Genomic DNA, 13661 nt, shown 5'->3' on the forward strand with positions numbered 1-13661 from the left:
CTGATAACCCACCTGAGAGTCAGCTATGGGTCAGTTCCAGCTAAATGGCACACAACAGATACAACATATAGTGTGTAAATACTGATTTTTAAGAATAACTCTGAGAAGAATGGGAATTCCAGAACACTTGATTGTGCTTATGCAAAACCTATACTTGGACCAGGAGGCAGCTTTCAAAACAGGGCAAGGAAGCACTGCATGGTTTAAAATCAGGATGTGTCCTATCTCTATACCTTTTAAATCTATATGCAGAACAGATTATCCGGAAGGCTGGACTCTATGAGGAGGAATGTGGCATCAGGATTGGAGGAAGATTCATCAATAGCCTGCATTATGAAAATGACACAACCTTGCTTACTGAAACTGAGGAGGACTTGAAGCACGTGCTACAGAAGGTCAAGGACTGTAGCTTTCAATATGGACTGAAGCTCAGCATCAAGAAAAAGATTCTTACCACTGGGCTGACAGGGCAGCATCACAAAAGATGGTGAAGAAATTGAGATTGTATACAGCTTTAGTTTGCTTGGCTCTACAATCAGCACTCTTGGTACTAGCAGTGAAGATATCAAAAGACAAAGTGCAGTGGGAGTCTGCTGTCAGGGACCTCTCCAGAGTACTGAAGAGCAACAGTGTCAGTCTGGAGACTGAGGTGCTCCTGCTCCAGGCCATGGTCTTCACAATTGTATGTTATGCATCAGAAAGTTGGACAATGACTAGGGATGATAGAAGAATTGATACTTTTGTGCTGTTGCGCTGGAGTGTTGAATACCATGGACTGCTAAAAGAACAAACAGGTTTGTTTGTCTTAGAAAGGGTGAAACCAGGCTGCTCCTTGGAAGCTCTATCTGATATACTCTGGACATGTTGCAGAGAGAGCAGTCCTTGGAGAGGTACATCATGCTTGGGAGGGTGGAGGGACAGTGCAGGAGAAGACCCTGAATGAGATGGATTAACTCTGACTAGGGTAATGGGGGTAGGTGAGTCAGAGACAATGTTTGGCTCAGGATAGAGCAAGGTTCAGAGCTGTTGCACATACGGTCGTTATGAGTCATAGGCAACTTGATGGCACATAACATGTATTCTTAAATGATGTGCTGAACTGGATATCATTTCACAATAACAAAACTACCATTTGCTAAAATCTATGCAAACGTTTCCTTTTATTGTGGGACATTTTTTAAGGCTTTTATTTATATGAATAGGACACATGTAGTAGTTTCTGATCTTTTGTTTAAACCATAGGGATAGAAGCAAAAGTTCTTTACACTGTGGCTTGTATTAAGCAAACTTTTTAAGAATCCTAATTTGTTGTTACATATTCTAATGAGATGATTTTTATTGAGAATTGTCTCACTGAAATTGGGAACTCTTTTAAATGTCACAGCTCAACTCTACCTAGCAGCTGTTTAGAGTAGGCATCTAGGTGCTGTACACAGAACTTAAGTGTTTTGTGCTGGTGACTGAAGCGTCAGGCCTAGTGAATCCAAAGTTTTACTATACAACTCATCTTCTGGATAAAAGGTAAATGTAAATACCACCACGTTGGAGAAAGAGATTTCCTGCTATGTTGCTGTTGTTAGTTACCCCGCAGCTGACCTACTCATAGTGATTTTATGCAGTCAAACACCTCTGACCCTGTGTCATCCTCACACCTCCGCGGTTCCTGGGCCTCCTGTTGCAGCCACTCTGTCAATCCATCTCCTTGAAGGTTTCCTTTTGGGGGCTGTTGTCTTTACCAAATATGTCCTTCTTGATCATTTCCAAAGTATGGTAGAGGAAGTTTTGCCATTCTCATTTCTAAGGAGCATTTATTTCAAAGTCTGTGAGCACATGTTTGGGGAAGAAGTAGGGCTGGTGCTCTATCCAAAACGCTTCCTCATTGGCCAGTCTGACATAGCTGAATTCCTTCAAAGACCAGGTCAAAGGTCACACCTGATGTTGTGGGTCTTGACTGGAATGAACGAACAAAATTTATTCTGCACTGCAGTTATCTTAGGGAGACCTGACCTGCTCTGGGATGCCTCAGTTATATCTGAGTTCTCTTTATTGGGTGACTGAGGACCGCGACACAAGTATCTTACTAGGCTATAAACACACTAGTAAATGTGATCTAGATCCAGAAACTGTAGAGACAGGTGAAGGTGGAGGAAGGCCATTTCCACTCCAGATTAGAGTCATGAGAGCTTCTATAGCCTCAGTCCAAGTGCCAGGGCCTTTCATAGTAGACAATAAACTTAGGATAATGGTTCTTCCCCTATACTTTTCTCAGGTACCTCAGGCCTGCCTTCTATCTTTTTTTGTTAACTGCAGTGTGAAGAAGAAATAACCATAAGTAGCACAGGTAATATAGTAATAGCAGGTGGCTATTATGTTCTATAAATACTGTGTTGTGGTAAAAATCCACCAGCCAGTCTAAAGTGGAAACATGGACAGTCTCCTCCCATTAGACTACATACAGCCTTGGAACCTTCATGCAAGGTCGAGTCGTCAAACTCCACTTGAAAGCAGTGAATTTGAAGTTCAGCAATTTTTATTAGGTGCCACTAGGGCTTCTTTTCTTTCAGTATTACAACTTATTAGCTCCTTTTATCCTCAATAAATCTATGCATTTCATCACTATTTCCATTTTACACATAAGAAAATGTGTAAAACCTTACTACAGAGTTTCAGAAAGTTGCTCAGGGTCGCACAGCTAGTAAGGAGTTGCCCTGGAATTTTAAAACCAGACTTCTGACACCAGATTCTGGGGCCTTTACCACTGAGATAGGTTTCCTCTCAGAACTTGAGTTGAATCATCTTTACTCAACAGAAAGTTACAGCATTAAGAGTTTGGGTTTGGATGTTAGCCAAATCAGTGTGCCAACTCCAAAATGTGGTCTTAGATTACTGCTTCTTTCTTATATGGACACTCTGTAGAGTCTAGACAGAATACACCCATTTGCTCTCAGTTCTTAAATGCTTAGCTCTATGACCTACCTTCATCTTTTTTCTGTAGGCTTTCTTCTTCACAACACAGAAGGACTCCTTCTGGCAGCTAATGGACTTCCTTCCGAGATTTACTTATTTTTCTGGTCCCTTTCTTTGCCATTTTTACTATCCTAAGTCATATTACTGTCCCAGTTAGTGTCACCATTTTCATTTTTTCATTCCTAACAAAAAATAGCTTTTGTATAGAAGACAGGTCCTCTTTTTTTTTGGATGGTTTATCAGAAAAGCCCCATAGACTGGGATCACCAGGAGGGTGTATTTGTACAATTTCTTTCCTCCTCAAAAGAGCATTAATGATTTAAGATGAATAGAAAGGCCCGATACATGCAAATTGTGGTGGTGTGCCGCTGAGTCAGGACTGACCCGCAGCCGACACTTCCCCGCACTGCAGTCACCAGCACTGGATCCTTGGCTTTTGTGGGCGTGAATGTAGACACAGACACAGAGTAACCAGCACAACAGTGAGTTCACTGTAGGGTAAGATGGGCTCGAGAAAGGCTTGGGAGCATCTAGTCTATTAGGTGATTTTCAGATATTAAACCAATTACATGGAATTTATCCAAGAGACACAAGATTTGAAAAAAAAAAAAAAAACTCAATAGATCATGTTATATTATTCTTTACAGTTGGATTTTATATACTAAAATTTCATTTAAAATTTTTCCGTTGAGGTTCATGAAGGGATATTAATTTTTAATTTTCTTGTAATTTTGTATTTTCTTGTGTTTTTTTTTTTTCTTTTTTTTTTTCAGTGGAATGCTGGCCTTTTTTTAAAAAGGAGATTAAAGTGTCTCTTCCTTTCATCTTTTCGGAAAAAGTCTGGGTAGGATTAATATATTTCTTCTTTATATTTATGTAATTTATCAATAATTTTCAAGAAGACAATCCTAATTAAGACCAGCATTAAAAAAACTAAAGATATTTACGTAGAGATAGAAAAAGAACTATTGAAGTTGGTGAAAGGAAGGTGAACAAACTCAAAATTTCACAGGTTGAAACCACTGAAGGAAAAATTGGAAGTCTGCAACATTTCACATTGCATTAATAAAGGACTCTGGCAAAATCTCTTTTGCTACATTAGATCCCATTGTTTCAGTCTGTGTTAATCTATCTGTAACAATGGGCTCTAGTGTGCCAGAGATGAGAGAATGGCACCATGTTCGTATGGTTGCTATAAGTTGTATTCAATACAGCAGCACCTGAAACATGGGTAAAATGCGTAGGAAACTAAATAAAGTAGAAGAAATATAGTCACTATACCAAAATGGTTGGCATTCAGCTATTAGGAGGTAGCTAGTAACAGGACTGTTAACTCACGGGGTTAAAGAAGAAAGTCAAAGCTGCGCTGAAGATATGGACAAAACAATTGCTGCAATATGAGTTGTTTCAACAAATGGCTGCAACATTGTCTATGTCAAGAAATCTGGATGCACTACTGGGCGATTCCCTGGGAGAAATCGTTAAGTCTGCTCACTCCAAAGGATCATCAAGGAAATTAGGAAACAGTTTCATTAACGTAACACAAAAGTTTACTTGTGCTGAAGATAATTCACAACAGTTACAGCAGTACACCAACAGGGAACTGCTAAGGGAACGCTGGTGGCCTAGTGGTAAGAAGCTGCACTGCAATCTCGAAGGCATGCGGTTCGAATCTTCTAGATGCTTCGCTGGAGGAGGGGCAATCTCCTGGACCAGTTGGATCCGATTCCACAGTACACAACAACAACAAAAGACCCCACAAAATAAAAACACACAAGGAACAGCTGCCAGACATTCAAGCCAGATTTTCCAGACCCAAGACATCACATGACCTCAGTTGTGGTGTTTTCAGTCACCTTCCATTCATGCAAAAATCTGAATAAGGAAGATGAAAGAATTGATGCCTTTGTGTTTCAGTGTTGGAGAGTACTGACTAGGTCATGCACTACCGGAAAAACAGACTACTCGGTCCTGGAAGACGCAAAGCTGGAAGTAAGCAAGTCGGAAGGAAGGATGGGACTCTGACTCTCTTACTTCGGACATGTCTCTGGAGAAGGACAACATGCTTGGTAAAGTCAAAAAGGAAGAAGACTCTTAGGAGATGGATCAGCATAGTTTTGGGACAGTAGTATCAAACACCAATAGGATAACGAATGTGAGGCTGGCACAGGGCCTTGCAGTGTTTTGGGCCACTGTACATACTGTTGCTATGAACGAGAAGTGACGGAATGCCACAGAAGGAAAAAGTGCAACCTGTGTTATTTTTAGGAATAATAACTGACCTGGTAATGGGCAAGGAAGAAAGGGAGATTTTATGTCTCTATAAAATATGAAAATTTTATAAGAACTTAAGCAAGTTGTTATTACATGCCATGAAGTGGACTGACTCATCCCGTGTGATCCTCACCATCTAATATACTTGAGCCCACTGTTAAGAGTCAGTGTCACTATATCACCAAGAAATAAAAAAGCAGACATTTCATATCGTGGCATAAAAAAGAAGAGAATTTAAAGAACCAAAATAAAATCACTCCTTCTAGTCATTTGGAAATTGTTCTTTTCCATTGTTACATATTGTTGAGTCAGAACTGAATCTTATGTGTCATTGTCTCCTGTGACTCATAGAGACCTATGTACAATAGCTCTGAACCCTAACCTATCTTGAGCCAATCTCATTGTCTCCAACATACCTACCCCCATTACCCCAGACAATGAGTCAATACATCTCATCCAGGGTTTTCCTCTCTAGTGCTGTTCTTCCATCCTCCCAAGCAGGATGTCATTCTCCAAGGACTAGTCCGTCCTGCCAACATGACCAAAGTATGTGAGACAGAGCTTCAAAATCCTTGCCTCCAAGGAGCAGCTTGGTTTCACTCTCTCCACAGCAGATCTGTTTGTTCTCTTGGCAGTGTATGGTATGGTCAGTACTCTTCTCCAGAACCATAATTCAAAGGCGTTAATGATTCTTCAGTCATCCTTAGTCATTTTCCAGCTGTCTGATGCATAGCAAGTAATTCCAAAGACCATGGCTTAGATCAGGTGCATCTTAGTCTCTAGAATGACATTGCTGCTTTTCAGTACTCTGGAGAGGTCCTTGACAACAGATTTTTCCCAGTGCAATTCATCTTCTGAATTCCTGACTGCTGGTGCCAAGAGTGTTGATTGTGGAGCCAAGCAAGCTCTTCTCCATTTATCATGATGCTGCCAGTTGGCCCAGTAGTGAGTGACCTCCTCCCTTCTTGATGTTGTGCTTCAATCCATATTGAAGACTGTAGTTCTTGACCTTCTGCAGCAGATGTCTCAGGTCCTCCTCTGTTTTGGCAAGCAAGGTTGTGTCATCTAGCTGACCTTTTAAAAGCTTGTGTTTTTAGGATGATGATCAGGTAGGCTCAGAAGAAAACATCAATGAGTTGTTTCTGGAAACTGCTGGTGACTTCTGTTCTTTCTTCTTCTAGGAAGGAATGAAATATTGGCCAGCTTGTGCCCTCAAGTTTTTGGGCTGTATCTAGTAAAGCTTGCTGTGGCCATGGTGCTGGCTGGTGGTATTCAAAGGACTGATGCTGCAGGAACACGTGTTCGAGGTTAGTAGCTATTTTAAAATTTTTGAGAAATACTATGTTCGGGAAGAGACCACAAATTTTCTTTTTTGAATAAAAATTTCAAAATGTTATCTTTTAAATCTGGCAACTAATACTTAGACTGGCATCTATACATCAGAATTTCTTTTTTAGAATCCCAGATAAGAAATCCTAAGTTTTTCTATGGATATATATTTTCATTCTAGCCTATGAGAGTGTAGATCAAATAAAGCCTTTATATTTTGATTTTATAAAATGGTGAAACTCTGTCTCACATATTTTGGTCATGTTGTCAGGAGCAGCTAATTCTTGGAAAAAGACATCATGCTGGGTAAGGTGGAGGGGCAGAGAAAGAGAAGTCCCTATCTGACACAGTGACCCTAACAGTTGGATTACACATATTAGAGATGGTGAAACTGGCACAAAATAGGGCAAGATTCAGATGTGTTGTTCAGGGTGGCGATAAGTCTTAGTCACCTCAGTGAAATGTAACAACAACTTTTATTGCTATTATTTTTTTCCAATAGATCCTAAGTTATTCTCCAAGAGGAAATATTAGAACTAGTGCTTTCTCATGTCCCCAAGACAGTGACTCTCCATCTGTGACTGTCACTGTGCTTCTCTCAGGCCACTGCTCCCAGTCATCCGCCTGCTGATTCTCCTTCTGCTAGGAGACAGCAAATGTGCCATCTGTCATGAAGTCTTGTTGTAGGTCACATATTCAAGCAAAGAGGACTCTGTTGTGGATTCAAACCACATAATAATATCTTAATGACAAAATTATTGTGGCTAAACACTCTTAACTGATCTGACATAAAAGCGGGTATATTATGGCCATCCTGTGGGCCACAATAACCAAAGACTAAGGGCCACTGTTGTAAACTAGGTTACTGAAAGGAACTCTAAAATTTTATCATTTAGTACAGTTATCATGTATTGTTATTGCTAGGTGCTGTCGAGTTGAGCATGACTCAGTGTGACCCTGTGAACAAAAGATCTGAACTCTGCCTATCCTGTACCAACCATCCTCACACTTCCTGACACACAAAAGCCCACTGCAGCAGTCATCAAATCAATCCACCTGGTTGACGGTTGTCTTCTCCTTCACCACCCTTCACCCTTCCATCATGTCCTTCTCCAAGGAATAGCATGTCCAAAGTATGTGCGGCAAAGCCTCATCATTCTTGCCTCTAAAAAGCACTCCAGCTGCACCCTCTTCAAGACATATCTGTCTGTTCTCTTGCCCGTCCACGGATGTTCAGTGCTCTTCTTGAACACTACAGCTCAAAGGTGTCAGTTCTTTTTCTGTCATCCTTATTCACTGTCTAGCTCTCGGATGCATAGCTAGTAATTGGAAAGACCACGGCCTGAATCAGATGCTCTTCAGTCTTCAAACTAACATCACTACTCCTCAATAATTTGAAAAGGTACCGAACTGCTTTTCCCAGTACAATACTAAGAACTCTAAAATTGTATCATTTAGTACAGCATCACATATTAAAAGTATCACATTCAGGTACTGCCATCAAATCAAAACTGACTTTCCATCGGACATTCAAATGCTGTAAATCACAGTGCTTCCCCACAGTAAGTATGTTGTCATTCTGACTGTTGAATCGGAACTGACTCACAGCACTTTTCGAGCCAATGACTGCAAGAGAAGAGAATGTCCATCATTCTCCCACAGAGCAGCTGGTAGCTTTGAACCCTGTGCTGTTGGGGTGACAGGGCAACACCTTATCACTAAGCCACCAGAACTCCCTATAGTAAGTAGATATGACATATTTTTACCATTTACCGTTTGCAAGGCACTTGGCTAAATAATGAGTTTAAATAGGGGTTGCTATTAATCTGTTTAGGAAGCTCTGGTGGCCTAGTGGGTAGAGTTACAGTGCCAAACAAAAGGCAGGCAGTTGAATCCACCATTCTGTGGGATTATGATGAGCATACTCCTTTCCTGTGATTTACAACTTCTGTATACTGGCTGCAGGGTAAACTATTAGTAAGTTTCAGCCCAGTACATAACAACAAAAATGAGACATCTAACAATAGAACCGTAATATATCTAGGGAACTTTGGGGGTGTAGTCCCTATGGTATTGTGCTGCTGACCCCCAGAGGGCACCTTTATGCAGGTGAATGCACCAGAGGCTCTACAAGAGAAGATGGAGGTTCAGCGTAATCGGTTCCTACTCTAAGGGCATGAGTTTGAGGTTTTAATACATCTAGAAAACAACTGTGGTTGTAACCCCTTCGGGGGGTGTGAATCACTGGAAAGGTAATACATACCATAAATTTTTCCTACATTTATGTTACAGTTGAAAAAATATTCCTTATCTCCTTTTAACTTAGTGCATTAATCTACTAAATTTTCAAAAAATGAAAAGGCTTTCATTTAACTATTGGAGTGATTTGTTATTTATAAAATGCAGTGGTGTAAAGACTAAATGCTGTGCTCTTAACTGAAAGATTGGCAGTTCTAACCCACCAGCTGCTAAAGTTGAGGCAGTCTCTTCCCATTACGATTTACAGCATCAGAAGCCCAGTGAAGACTGCCTTTTGTTGAAATTTGGTTTGTTTTCTTATTATAAATTTCCCAACACTTGTTTATTTAAGATGTTATGAGCCATACCGACCTAAGTGCTTAAATTGAAAAGAAAACTTGATGGCTATGAACATTACTTGACTTGATGGCACCTAACTACAACAGCAAGTCATCTTCATTCCCCCTTCAATTTGAGTGTGAATTATAACTCTGATTCCAGAGTTAATTGGGGTAGTTATTGAATTAAAAACAAAAGATTATCTTAAAAAAAAAAAGGAAAAAAATCACATCACAACAAACTTACAGACTGAGTGCTCCTTGGAGGCAGTGATAAAGGTTCATCTTGCATACTTTGGAGTTGGACATCATGCTTGGGAAGGTGGAGGGAGGGTTGGCGAAAGAGAGGAAGACCTTCAACCAGATGGATGGACACAGTGACTTCAGCAGTGGACTTGAGTGTTGTCAGAAATTGTGAGAATGACACAGGATAGGACAGTGCTCAGATCAGTTGTTTATAGGGTCACTATAGGCCATACTTACCTAGAAGGCACCTAACAACAGCATGCTTATATGTTGTTTTTATTGTTGTTGTTAGATGCTACCAGGTTAGTTCCAACTCATAGCAACTACATGTACAGCAGGTGGAGCGTGTAAAACATTAGGGTGCTAACCAAAAAGTTAGCAGTTGGAACCGAACTCTGTGGAAGAAAAGATGGGCAGCTCCCTCTCATAAAGATTTATAGTGTTCATCCCCAGTAGAGGGCAGTGGGTTTGGTTTTAGATGGTTTATGTTGAAGGATTTAATTACATTTATTTACTGGTTACAAAATAGTCTGTAAGCCAGAAATCTGTAAAATAATGAACAAAGCCTTAAAAATTTAAGCAGCCAGAAATCTGTAACAAAGTCTACAATATTTACTAGATATAGAACAGAATAACACAGTATTTACTAGAATTTATGTTAGATGTCACGTTGTTGTTGTTAGGTGGTGTCAAGTACAACTTAAGCGACCCCGTGAACGACAGACACATCTGAACCCTGTCCTATCCTGTGTCATCCTCACACTTCCTGACACAGAGCCCATTGCGGCAGTCACTGTGTCAATCCACATTAAATAGTCAATTAAAATTGTTTTCTTTCTTCAGGTAACTTTCTAAACATTTTTTAAACATTTCCTAGAAAGATTTTAAGAAACTGTGTCTAGCAAAAGCATCATGTAAAACAAAAATTGTGTTAGCATTGAAGCGCATATTTCTTTTTCATAAGACATTTATGAGTCCTTTCATAGAGCCTTAAAACTTTTCTTTCCCCCCTTCAGGTGAATCACATCTTTTATTGGTTGGGGATCCTGGAACAGGAAAGTCTCAGTTCCTCAAATACGCAGCTAAGATAACGCCAAGATCTGTGCTTACCACTGGAATTGGATCCACAAGTGCAGGTATTTTATGTGACAATCTCAAATAATTTAAAAGTACCACAGAATCTAACAATTTTTTTTTAACTTTAGCTCATCTAGATGATAACATAATTATGATAAAAACAAAAGGGGGGAAATATTACTAAATATTTGTAATAAACTGAATGTTATTTAAAAAAACTAAAAAACAACTTTTTGTTATGAATAAATCATTGAATGTACAAAAAAAAAGTACCTTTAGGAGGATAACTTTGAAGCTAATTTTTGAGTTATGGCAACGGAAGGAAACACCAATTTCTATTGAAAGGATAAATTTTTTTTTTTTTTTTTTAAAAAAAGAAAATGTTTCAAAAGCTTAACCTTCACTAAAGTTACCTTTCAACACTTACTGATTCCATCTTCTTGGATCCTTGGTTTGAACAACTTTCTCAATTCTAGTTCTTACCTTCATACATATATATCTGGGCAGGAAAAAGTCTGCATCTCTGGCATTCTGTGAAAAGCCAGCAACTGTTAACATTAGAATCAATTGTGGTAGGGGAAGTCACTTTATAAAAATAGATCAATGGCTTGATGCTGAAGGCATTTTGTTTATAGATCTCATAGGTAATAGTAGCTCTTACTTAAATTTTTCAGGTGAAATATTATATAGTCACCTATGTGGGTATGTGGGAAGCATAGTTTCAACATTGCAATGTGGAACTTGACTCATAATATGTAATGATTCTTCAACTAGTACATTAAATTCTCATAGATAAAATGACAAAATTTGATTATTACATGTTTTAGGAAATTTAGCATCACTGTTTTTGGGGGGAAACTACCTTTTTAAAAACCATATTTTGATGCCATTTTGTATTTTTACAGTTTTGTTTAGGAAAATAGTTATTTTCGCCCCAAAAATTTGACCTTGGTTATTTTACACATGTTGAAAAAAATCTCATGGCATGTCAAGTTTCTTATGAGAAGCTTATACTTTAAAATTTAAAACAAAGTAGAATAGCTCCATAATTGGGGCACCACTCTGAGTGACTATAGTTTTGAAATACAGTACATTAATCATAGGCAAGAAAGGATCTGTGAACTGAATACACAGATTTCAGGATATTGGAAGGGAAATTGGTAAAACTAAAGAACACTTCATGTTAACAGTTCTCATGGGGGGGGCTGGTGGTACAGTGGCCAAAGCATTTGGTTGGCAGTTTGAACCTACCAGGTTCCACAAAACAAAAAAGAGGCAGTTACTTCCATCAAGATTATCACTTTGGAAACCCTACAGGGCCGGTGTACTCTGTCCTATGGGGGCACTGTGATTCAGAATGCATTTGACGGTATGTGGAGTGACAAGAAATGAGTCATGCTATCTTGGGGGCTAAGAGAAATCTTCGGATGTCTGAGCCTTTGCTTTAAAATGAATGGCTTCTTATTTGCTGTTTGGCACTTACCCTGTTTATCTGTGCAATCCCGTCTTGAAAGAAATAAAGGAACATACGTGTACCCAAAGGACAAAACTAATTTGCCCCTCTCCACAAACTGTGTACAAAACTCAATAGGTAATAAAAGTGGGTCAACAACAGCACTTTAAAAATGAAACACAATTGAAAATATGTGAATATACTGCACATATTAATACAGTATTATAAGGGTGCAAGTATGTATATGTGTAGCTCTAGTCGTAAGAAGCTGTGCTGCCAACCCAAAGGCATGAGGGTCAAATCCAATAGCTGCTCTGTGGGAAAAAGATGGGCAGTCTACTCCTTTGTGATTTACAGCCTCTGAAAACTCACTAGAGGATCAGCTGTGAGTCAGTTCCAACTTGACAGCACATAACAGCAACATTATATTTATATATACTTTTTTATATATATACTTTTTTATACATACACTTTTTAACAGGGGATTATAGCAAAAAGTTCATTAAAACTTGTTACCATAGACTTTAATATTAAATTTAGAAATCCTAAAACCAAAAGGTAAGACCACATGCTTTTTTAAAAATGAGTTACCCAGAAGAGCTATCTAGAATGTCATTCACTGACTCATTGCCATCGAGTTGGAAGCAACTCACAAATTGACCCTCTATTGGGTTTCTGAGGCTGAAATCACATAGAAGGAAAATGCTCATCTTTCTCCCTTGGAATTGCAGGTGGATTCAAACCACCAGAGAGGCACACCTTTAGGTTTGCAGCGCAGCTCCCTAGACTATGCCACAGTTGTAACTATTAGGTGCCGGTGACTATATGAGTACCGTAGTCCTATCCTATGCCATCCTCACAATCTGTGACACACTCAGGCCCACTGCCTCAGTGACTGTCAAACCACCTGGCTGGGTCTTCTTCCTTCACTGTCTCTCCATCTTCACAAGCATGATGTCCCTCTCCAAGGAATAATGTCTCCTAGCAACATGCCCAAAGTATGTGAGACAAAGCTGCATCATCCTTGCCTCTAAGGAGCACTCTGGCAGCACCTTCTCCAAGACATATATCTTTTTGTTCTTTTGGCAGTCCATAGGATATTCACTCTTCAACACCACAATGCAAAGGCATTAACTCTTCATCTATCATCCTTAAGTCACCGTTCAGCTCTCAGATGCATAGCAAATGATTAAAAAGACCATGGCTTGAATCAGGCCAGCTTAGTCCTCAAACTCTACATGCCACTAGAGTTTCCTATATGACAATGTATCACCCACACATATTCATTATTATTATTATGATGATGATGATGCAACAGTATCAGGGAACACAGGAAAGAATATTATAGATGAGAAAAATACCTATTTCCAAATAACTTGTCTACTGCCTTTCTAAATCCATTGCTGTTGTTGTTAGGTGCCTTCAAGTTGAATATAACTCACAGTGACCCTATGAACAAAAGATCTGAATGAACCCTGTTCTATCCTATGCCATCTTCACACTTCCTGACACACAAGAGCCCACTGCAACAGTCACCGTGTCAGTTCACCTGGTTGAGGGTTTTCCTCTCCTTCACCGACCACCCTTTACAACATCATGTTTTCTCTTCAAGAAATATCCACTCCTAGTAACATGCACCAAGTATGTAAGACAATGCCTCATCATTCTTGCCTCCAAAGAGTACTCTGGTTGCATCCTCTCCAAGACATATCTGTTTGTTCTTTTGGCTGTCCATGGGA

The 13661-nt window shown here is 39.4% G+C and overlaps 1 protein-coding gene across 1 annotated transcript in view; it reads left to right on the forward strand.

Annotated features, from left to right (window-relative positions):
- The window catches only part of MCM9 (minichromosome maintenance complex component 9), a 122938-nt gene that overhangs the window by 23818 nt on the left and 85459 nt on the right, over positions 1-13661 (forward strand). The window contains exons 5-6 of the mRNA XM_006878997.1: positions 6423-6548; positions 10409-10528. Coding sequence (XP_006879059.1) covers positions 6423-6548; positions 10409-10528 — 246 coding nt within the window. The remainder of the gene's footprint in view (positions 1-6422; positions 6549-10408; positions 10529-13661) is intronic.

The sequence above is a fragment of the Elephantulus edwardii genome, unplaced genomic scaffold (genome assembly GCF_000299155.1).
Source record: "Elephantulus edwardii isolate Elephantulus edwardi_28Jun2011 unplaced genomic scaffold, EleEdw1.0 scaffold00002, whole genome shotgun sequence".
NCBI lineage: Eukaryota > Metazoa > Chordata > Mammalia > Macroscelidea > Macroscelididae > Elephantulus > Elephantulus edwardii.